This window comes from Hemibagrus wyckioides, linkage group LG13 (genome assembly GCF_019097595.1).
Source record: "Hemibagrus wyckioides isolate EC202008001 linkage group LG13, SWU_Hwy_1.0, whole genome shotgun sequence".
Classification (NCBI taxonomy): Eukaryota; Metazoa; Chordata; class Actinopteri; order Siluriformes; family Bagridae; genus Hemibagrus; species Hemibagrus wyckioides.
Genome location: NC_080722.1, coordinates 23467757 through 23477430, shown reverse-complemented (window position 1 = coordinate 23477430; position 9674 = coordinate 23467757). Strand labels below are relative to the sequence as shown.

At 38.9% G+C, this 9674-nt stretch overlaps 2 protein-coding genes across 2 annotated transcripts; one reads left to right on the top strand and one right to left on the bottom strand.

Moving 5' to 3' along the window:
- The first annotated feature begins 237 nt into the window (after positions 1–237).
- Positions 238–1065, top strand: med9 (mediator complex subunit 9). The gene is made up of 2 exons (XM_058405487.1): positions 238–353; positions 640–1065. Exons 1-2 carry the CDS (start codon positions 277–279, stop codon positions 857–859), a joined length of 297 nt encoding a protein of 98 aa, XP_058261470.1. The 5' UTR covers positions 238–276; the 3' UTR covers positions 860–1065.
- A 716-nt stretch (positions 1066–1781) lies between these two features.
- Positions 1782–3434, bottom strand: rasd1 (RAS, dexamethasone-induced 1). The gene is made up of 2 exons (XM_058405486.1): positions 3038–3434; positions 1782–2881 (listed from the first exon to the last, which is right to left on the bottom strand). Exons 1-2 carry the CDS (start codon positions 3306–3308, stop codon positions 2361–2363), a joined length of 792 nt encoding a protein of 263 aa, XP_058261469.1. The 5' UTR covers positions 3309–3434; the 3' UTR covers positions 1782–2360.
- Between the last annotated feature and the right edge of the window lie 6240 nt (positions 3435–9674).

The window sequence follows — 9674 nt, the reverse complement described above, 5'->3', positions numbered from 1 at the left end:
ATTACAAGGAAGTTTAATCTTTCACAGGCCACATTTGCTGGAATGCATGTGAAAGTTTTAAAGGAGGTTGACAGATTCCACTACAGCATATTTATTTTTTAATATGATTTAATTTCATTTCAGTTTCAAGAAGAACAGTTTTTCGTCGTTTGTATGTTTTATAGCAATAAACCGCCATATGACGTCATCTTTAAAGCCAAGCCAATCGCCTGGATGATTTAGCAACGCGTGATTATGACGTGGATAGGATATGGGCGTGGATGTAATCATCCAAACATGGCGACTCCCGTTTCGGTGGTAGACGATACAGAAGATTACTCCTTTTTGCCGCTTATACATGATATTATCAAATGGTACGAGTATTTACATTGCATAATATATTATACGTAGTGTGTGAGCCGAATAAAAAGTCAGTGGCTGTGGAAATAATTATCGCGAAATCAATTGGTTCAAAGCTAGCTAACGTTAGCTTCTCTTTGATGGTTAACACATTTACTCAGCTTTCCTTGACGGAATAAACCGGTTTATCACACACGCTACATACTGTCTGTGTAATCAAATCACTTTTTTGTCGTCATAGTTTGCCATCACAATTTGTTTTTAAGGTAATGAAGAGCGTTATTGATTTTGTGCCAGCAGCATGGACAAAGACAACCAGGATGTACACCAGGAGTTAAACAAGTTGAGGCAGCGGATCCAGGACACGCGAGAACAGATCTTGGCCATGCCCGGTATCGACCTGAGTTCTGAGGTGCAGCAGAACAAACTCCGCACCCTGAGAGAGCAAGTCCGCACCAAGAATCAGCTGTTACAGAAGTACAAGGGCTTGTGCATGTTCGACATCCCTAAACCCTCCTGATGTCTATTAGCACAGTATTAACGAACTTTTGGACTATTGTTTGAACACAAATAACGCTATTAAAGGAGACGTGGTGTGGATTCTGCTCTCAACTGCCGGCCCATTGAGGACACTTTCTCTTCACTCACTTGCACACAAATCAATATATCCATGTTTACTCTTGCTTTTATTTTGCATATATAATAAACTACGGCTGTTTCATATCAGTACATGGTCATGTTATTGTTGGGTCATAGGTTTAGACTTCAGTTAGACAGCCATTCTGTTGATAAATATTTGCCCAGTGTAAAAATTGCAGATGTTGTAAATGATAAATTCCTCTTTTTTTTCTTTTTTTTTTTTTACATACAATGTACTAATTTACTGTAGCGTAACGTCTACAGTAAATGTAGACTAATTATGGAGCTCCATATAAAGATGTGCTCATTTTATTTGACCTAAACAAAGTGGATGAAGTTTGCACAACTGACTTGGCTCTATTATAATTACAGGTTTTTCTTAAGGGTCAATGTAAAATGGATGTCCAGTCTTATCCAGAAAGGGCCGGTGTGAGTGCAGGTTTTTATTCCAACCAAGCAGAGGCTACACCAGATTCCTACTGGCTAATCAACTGATCTTGGCTTTCAGTAGACTCAGGTGTGGCTTCTGCTCAGTTGGAATGAAAACCTGCACCCACACCGGCCCTTTGCGGGTAAGATTTGACACCCCTGCATTAGTTGCTTTACATATCTAGTATTTATCGAGCATCCGAATTTTTTTTAAGCCGTTCTAACAGTTATATACTTACAGATCGCCCATGAACATATCTTAAACAATGAAATAAAAAGAATCCTGGAGTCACTTATGGTAATGAAATAAAGCGCAGAGAAACTGGTCATATTTTAAGATCATTTATTTGTTTTAAGTTTACTTTAAACTAGTTCTATAACAATTAGTGTCTTTTGTTTTTTACTTTTTCCATTTTACTCATTATTCATTAGCGTGTGTGTTCACTGAAAACCGAGTACTAAACCCTCTGCAGAGTAGTAATGACTGGAGGAAAAGGGATATATTCAGTCGCCAGTTTGTTTATTTCTTTTTTTAAACATTTACACTCATAGAAAGTATAAATAAACATCCACAACAGTTTGTTCAAAAAGCAAATATCATATCCAATTATTTGATAAAAAAAACATATAAAAATGTAAACACTAGCAGGTAATTCAACACTGCAGCTCTGCGCGCGTGGCGTAGTTCACCATGTCCAGATGCAGATGGAACAAGCACTATTTTCTCACAAGAAGCTAATCGAGACTACCGAGCGCTCTGAGTGAACCGAACAGTCAACACTCCGCCAAGGGGATTCTCGCAGGTTTAATGAAGCGCACGACCACAGGGCGTCCAGATGAGGAGTTGGGCCGTGCACTTCTGCTCTACGCTTCTCCGTTCGCGCGCGCAATTCCGTCCGGCGTTCAGTTCAACAACTCATCCTGAGTAATTTCAGATTTTCGGAGTGACGCGCTTAGCTGATGACACACCTGTCCTTGCCGTGGGCACCACCGACCGCCTTTTCCTTTATGTACATGAGGTCGCTGTGCACGCTCGGGCGGCGTGCGAAAGGCGCAACCACACCGTACGCATCACAGTCTTTCGGCTTCTTGCCCTTAAATGACTTGCGGTGTAGCATGTCGCAGTACTGCGCTGAGACCTTGCGGTGCAGGTCAGGACTCATCTCGTTGGGCAGCTTGGCCATGGCGAAGAGTCGGCGGAACATCAGGTCCACGTTGGTGTTGCGCTTAGCAGAGATCTCGAAGTAGGCGCACTGCTCATCCCCGGCCACGAGCTGCTCGATCTCCGCACGTGCCACTTCGCGCTGGAACTCGCGGTCTCCTTTATTTCCACAGATCACCAACGGCACGGCCATATTCTCCTTTGTCTTGTTTTTCAGGCACGACTTAGTCTCGTAGATCTGACGCTTCAGGCGCTGCACTTCGTTAAACGATTCTCGGTTGTCCAGACTGAAAACCAGGACGAATACGTCACCTGTGGTGGATGGAGGAGCGCGAGAATAAGAACAGTTCATGTCTAGCGAGTGCCTTGTTTTCCACTTCTCAAAGACAAGTCAGAACATAGCAATACTGAATATAGCATAAAATACAGCAAAAACACGGGAATATATATAGGATTAAAAGTATTTACCTGTCAGTATCGATAGTCTCCTCATAGCAGGAAAAGGATGATTTCCCGAGGTGTCCAAAATATCCAGTTGGTAGACATCTCCTCTGATGCTGTAAAGTTTTCTGTGAAAGTCTTCTATGGTCGGTGTGTATTGGTCATCAAACCTTCCAGTGAGGAACCGGGACACTATAGCCGACTTGCCAACTTTAGTCGAGCCCAGAATAACCATCCTGTAGCAGTTTTTCGCCGGGATGTCAAACTCGTTTTCTGAGGGAGACATTTTCTTAATCATGGCTGTGAGTTATTAGTGCACTAAATGCGCAGAATCGACAGTCCCGAGTTTATGTAATATCCCTTCGCTTCAGAAATAAGATAATGTGTTTGCTGAAATGTCAGGTGTAACTTGGAGGGAGAGTGTAGGTTTTATATATAAGGCACTCTGACCGCCTCCTCTCGTGCGCGTCATTCCCGCACGCCAGTCAGCTGCACGCGCCCCTCACAGGGTTGCCAAATTGGGTTCGTTTGTTTCACTTGTGAAGATAAATGTGCTGAGCGGACTGACTGATTTAGCATGGTTTTTGGCGCATTTAAACGAGATATTAATGAAAGTTATATCTAGCATTGGAAAATTGTTTGTCCCAGGCATTTTGAATTTGAAAGAACTTTTAAGCTGGAAACCCAAAACTAACCCTGCAAACCCCACATTCGCCTGGCTGTAAGGAACGGAATGGGTTTTACTTTGCGCTAATGTACACCTGACATTACTGAAAAAAGATAATTTGTATGCAAACATGGTTTGGGAAACAAACTGCACAAAAGACCAGTGCATGCGCAATGAGAATGGTAAAAGTGGCCTTTGTCGTCATATATAAACTTGGGAGGGACAAATACTGAAACAGACCGAAGAGTTGTTTCAATACACACCTTTGACCTGCTTGATCCACAAGGGGTCGCACATGTCAGAAATTACGGGTTCTTCTCAGTAAGCATCAAGTAAGGGATTTAAGAAGTTGAGAAGATGAATAACTTCAACAAATGTTCCAAGAAGTTGAATTTTGAATACAATTGATCACATCTTTATGTGATACACCATAAAGTGTTTCGTCCCCAAGCAGTTGACAATAGATGCACATTGCATAGAATGCCTTTTTATGCTATAGCATAGCAAATTCACTTCACTGTAAATTAGAGACCCAAACCTATTCCAGCATGATGATGCTTCTGTGCACAAAGTGAACTCCAAGAATACATGATTTGCCAAGGTTGAAGTGGAAAATGTAAACTATTTAAACTGGAATACTGACCAGACCTCCTCAGCCAACTTCAGCCCCTGAGCTCATTAATTCTTTTGGAGATGAATGGCCACATAGTGTAGTTATTAGAGCTCTAATGTAATTAAGCTACATGATAGCCAATGCTATGCACATCATTATAGTGTAACTCATGTGTTTTCAGGTATATAAATAATGAAACATACTCTCAACCTGAAAATGGAAACACACAGTGTCACAAAGTAAACTCCAATGGCACATACATGGCAAAACACCAGTGTGAGAAATATGACATTAGACTGCTTAGTGTATGTTATTCTTTTCTGAAACTTTGTTAAATTAGACTGTCTTTTATCTGTAACTTCATTAAATATACCAGTTGTACTGATTCACTATGTAACATCTGCCAATGTAACATCATTAACATTAACTGAATGTAGAGTTTATGTGTTAGAACAATGTCTTCTAAAGCTAATTAGCTTTAGTAATTAATTAATTAATTAGCGAATTAGATAATTAATTAAAGAAATGGTTATGTAACAGAAATCAGAATGAAGCTGATGGAAAAGCAGCTACGAGCTGTGTGTGTGTATTTTGATATATTTACTTCCTTCTGGGGGCCGCTGTTGTGTGTGTGTGTGTGTGTATTTTTGCCATATTTATTTCCTTATGGGGGCATTTATTTAATTTATAAAAGGCGAGTTTGATTTTTTCCCTCTTGTTTTTCACTGCATTTTGTTGCCACTTTCATGCTTCCCAGTATAAACTACATTAAACTAAATGTTAAAACTGACAGAGGCTGACACCATTTATAATTATGGCCAACAGTAGAATTTCCTAGAGGTCTTACTGAGATTAATACTTACCTTCTTCAAAAATGCATAAATGTGGAAAAAAAACAAAAAAAAAAACAATTAAGACTAAAAATCAAATTAGCTTATAACCTCTAATCCTGACTCACAAACTTGAACTACATTTAAAAAAAACTTCCAGGTAAACAAAAAACAAACAAACTAACAAAAAAACAAACAAAACCAACCCCCCCCAACACACACACACACAAAAAAGATTAACTGGAGATTGCATCATTGGAGGTGTGCATCCAGACACAACAGAGGGTTAGTGAGAGTGTTACTTGATTCCACTAGGGTCATATTCCTTGAATTTGTGAATTTGTGTATTTCTTCTCAAACCTGGAGGTTGCTCAAAGAAATAATTGTTGAAGACTTTAATGTTCATTCTGATGATTCAGAATCTGAGAACAGTGGTTTGTCTATTCTAAATTAAGTAGGGGTTAATCAGAATGTTATAAGATCCACTCATAATGGTGGTCACACTCTTGCTGTAATACTACCCTTCAGAACTAACATTAAATATAGAAAATATAGTCACATTTCCACATTCTGAAGCTATCTCAGATTATTAGCTCATTTCATTTAAAATGTGTCTTAGTCATAATATATGCACCCTCCCACACTACTGCGCCAAATGTAGATTTACGTCAGTCCTGTTTCTTTCCAGTAATGTCCCAGAGTTATGAACTATCATTCCATCACCTTCTGACCCAAGAGAACTTGATCAGGACTGATTGCTCAGAGTTCTGCCACACTCTAGATAATACTCCAATTAAGATTAACCTCCTCTTAAAAAATAATTAAAGAGAATCACATTCAGAATAACACATGCACCTTAAAACAAACAACTAAAAAATTAGAAAGTAAATAGTATCAAGCTACATTGGTAGCCTCTTGAGCTACAGAAAATCTTTTAGTGCTACTACATCAGCGTCTATTTAGAGATAATAACAAAAATAACAATAACTGCTTATACAGTACTATGCAAAAGTGTCAGCAGTGAAGAAATGCTGTAAAGTAAGAATGTTTTTAAAAACATATATTTAAATAGTTTGTTTTTCATCAATTTACAATTGTGATTGAACAGAAGATCAAATGAATATTTGGTGTGACTACTTTTGGCTTTAAACTGCGCAGCAGATGAAAGACACATCATGCTTACTTCACGAAAACCAGTGGGACCCAAGTACACCCATCGACTGTCTGGAGAAGTCTTGTGGGGTCTTCACGGAAGAATTGCGGCCAAATAGCCATACCTCCAATGTGGAAACAAGACTAAATGGCTCAACTATGCACGAAAACATAGGAACTTGGATGCAGAAAAATGGCTGCAGGTGCTCTGGACTCTGTTTGCTGAAGGGTTGGAGAGCAGTACAGTAATGAGTGTCTGCAAGCAACAGTGAAGCATGGTTGGGGGCTGCATGTCTGCAAATGGAGTTGGAGATTTGGTCAGGATTAATGGTTTCCTCAATGCTGAGGAATACAGGCAGAAATCATGCATCATGCAGAACCATCAAGGAAGCCGTCTGATTGGCCTCAAATTTATTCTGCAGCAGCACAATAACCCCAAACATACAGCCATCATTAAAAATTTCCCCAGATCTCAATCCAATCAAGGATTTGTGGAATGTGCTGAACAAACAAGTCCAATGCATGGAGGCCCCACCTCGCAACTTACAGGACTTAAAGGATCTGCGGCCTTTAACATCTTGGTGCCAGGTACCACAGCACACCTTCATGGATTTAGTGGAGTCCGGGTCAGGGCTGTTTTGGCAGCAAAAGGGGAACCAACACAATATTAAGCAGGTGGTCATAATGTTATGGCACATCTCTCATCTGACCCCACAGATATTGTTCTGATATTAATACCAGTGGAACTTCAGTTATGGAATCAGCTGTGTGTTGGTGACTTTTACGCACCATGTGCCTCAGAACTCGGTGACTCTGTACTTTGACTTTACGTGGTGTTTTGCTTCTTAGCTGAGTTGCTGCTGTTCCTAAACATTTCCATTTTCCAATAATACCACTTAGAGTTGACTGTGGAATATCTGGCAGGGATGAAATTTCACAGACTGACTTATTGCAAAGGTGGCCTCCCATCACAGTACAAGGCTTGAAATAACAAAACTTTTTAAACCAACCCATTTTATCACAAAAGAATATTTGTATAGCTATCTTTACAGCAGGCATTGCCACAAACCAGATTTACAGGAATATATAAATTCCAGATATAATTTTTACATTTTTATTTTATGAACTTATCACAAGTCAGCATGCAAATGAGGAAGAAACCTTATGAGGAACTAGAATCTCAAAAATGAATCCATCCTCATCTGGGTGACACAGGATAGTGCAATAGTAATTGTTTTCCCTTCTGTAACAGTATTTGCAAAAAAAAATACTATATAGTCAAAAGAGACCTCAGTAAATAGGGTATCCTGCAGTTTAAATGCCAGACTCTCAAAAGTAGCCCAGACAGACAGACTAAAGGGCATGTAAATCTATAGCACATCTGTAAATAGAGCTGAAATCTGGGGTGGATAGCTCACATTCATTTACAGTGAAGCTTCTAAATTTGTAAGGAAGTGCAATATGTAGTGAAAAAAAACACAAGAGCTACTCAAGAGCTACACAAGAGGACATGATCAAATTGTCAACAGGACACGATCAAACTGTCAACAAAAACAAGAGGAATTGTTACAGATACAGTGCAATGCATAAAATCCCATATTTTGAAGATGAATGACAAGTTCAGTGTTGTAAACAGCATAGTCACAAGATGTGTAAATAAAATCAATATGGTCAGATGAATCATCTTTGAGCATACTCTCTAAGTGGGTGAGTGCAAGCGTGATGAAAGAAACAGTGCAGGACTGAATGCTTATCCAATTCTATAAGTCACTCTGGATAAGGGCATTTGCCTAATGCTGTAAGCATAAATGTTACCATACAGTGAGGGGCCTCTGTTATGCTGTGGGCTGTTTATTTATTTTGATGGCATGAGTTGCAGTTCTTCTGTCTGATCAAAATGTTTCCTAGGATAAGGATGATCGTTTCTATTTTGATGGGAGTGGTACTATTGTAGGATGATTCTCCCCTATTATCAAAAAGATGAAAATGATGTAAGTCACATGCTGTGAGCATGTCATTATAGACCTAAACCTGAAAGATAAAGAAAGGAAATCAAACCATGGTTTAGTTAGCACATAAAGCTACAAATACATAAGTAACACATGCTTAATCAAGTTATATTAATCAGTGACACCAAAATGATAGTGTTTTGAACACCAGGCCTGACTGGCTTCAAAAGAAACAAGACATACTTAAAACTGATGGTATTATGATGTTTCAGATATGAGGTGTTGCTGAGATTTAGGCTTGATATGTTGACTGTTGTCTTCTAAAATGTTTGGCTGGGAAGGGCAGGGAACTGGAAGAGAGGGAAAGAGAAAGAAAACTATTTAAAATTACAAAACTACATGATTTCTTCAGTTCACCTCCAGATAAACACCTTACCAACAGCAAGAACAACCAATCTCAGAATCACTAGTTGATCTAGAAGCTCTGAACAGGAAGGTAAATTTAGCCTCTACCTGAATCCAAGTCTGATGGATGGAATGAGCTGGTATAAATACTTGATGATACATGAATGTGTGCTTTTAACATTTTCTAAAAAGATTGGCTTCAAATGAATTCAAAATGTTTGAGACTATATCACTCATTTCTACTATCACTCTGCCAGAAGAGCTTTCAAAGAAAAAACTGGAACTAAGACATGGAGCTGGAAAATTATGTAAATGATGTATGATGGGTAGAGAAGAGACAAAGACAACAGGCTCAGTGATGACAGTTTATGTGTGCACTTAAGAGCAGTGAGGCTGAAACAAAGATCTTCTGTCTTCTTCTAGGAAAATTTGTAAACATACAATGTTCACTATTAAATTATAAAAACTAATTCCAAATTGAATGAAGCTACTAAGAGGACAGCTGCAGAAAAGATACACTGCAAAAGTGACTATTTATTGCTGTCATTGTATTAATGCATTCCCCATTATTAGTAATATATAAATGTCCTGAAAATGTAAATGAATAGTCATAATAAACAAGAAGTTGCAGTAATTTACTGTCAAATCATCACTGCACTAGAGTTCCCTAGCAACTACATCTATCATCACACACGAGAGGCACTGTGTGTGACTCCTGAAAGGCACTGTGCACAATGCTGCAGTCTGAGAACTGGCAGAGTAGCAATAAAATGATCATACTGCACTCACATCACTTCACTCACTCAGTGTTTTAGCACTGTGTCTTTAACTTTTTAGATTTTAATCTGTATTTTATTTCTTTATTTGTTCATCCATTTTCCAAGATAAATCCCATAAAGGAGATTAAATGTATATGTACAATTACTGAACAAAGCCCTTCTGTTATTATACCCCATTTTATCAGCCCTCCTCTGCTCTATCCATCAATGGAATAGGAATGCCACTGAGCAGATATTATAGTGGATTGATCTCTAAATCTCACAGGAGT

Excerpts from the sequence above, each read along its gene's own strand:
- med9 (XM_058405487.1), top strand. The coding sequence starts at position 277 with ATGGCGACTCCCGTTTCGGTGGTAGACGATACAGAAGATTACTCCTTT. Across the intron at positions 354-639 it reads ATACATGATATTATCAAATG|CATGGACAAAGACAACCAGG; the intron begins GTACGAGTATTT and ends TTGTGCCAGCAG.
- rasd1 (XM_058405486.1), bottom strand. The coding sequence starts at position 3,308 with ATGATTAAGAAAATGTCTCCCTCAGAAAACGAGTTTGACATCCCGGCG. Across the intron at positions 2,882-3,037 it reads GAGACTATCGATACTGACAG|GTGACGTATTCGTCCTGGTT; the intron begins GTAAATACTTTT and ends CATCCACCACAG.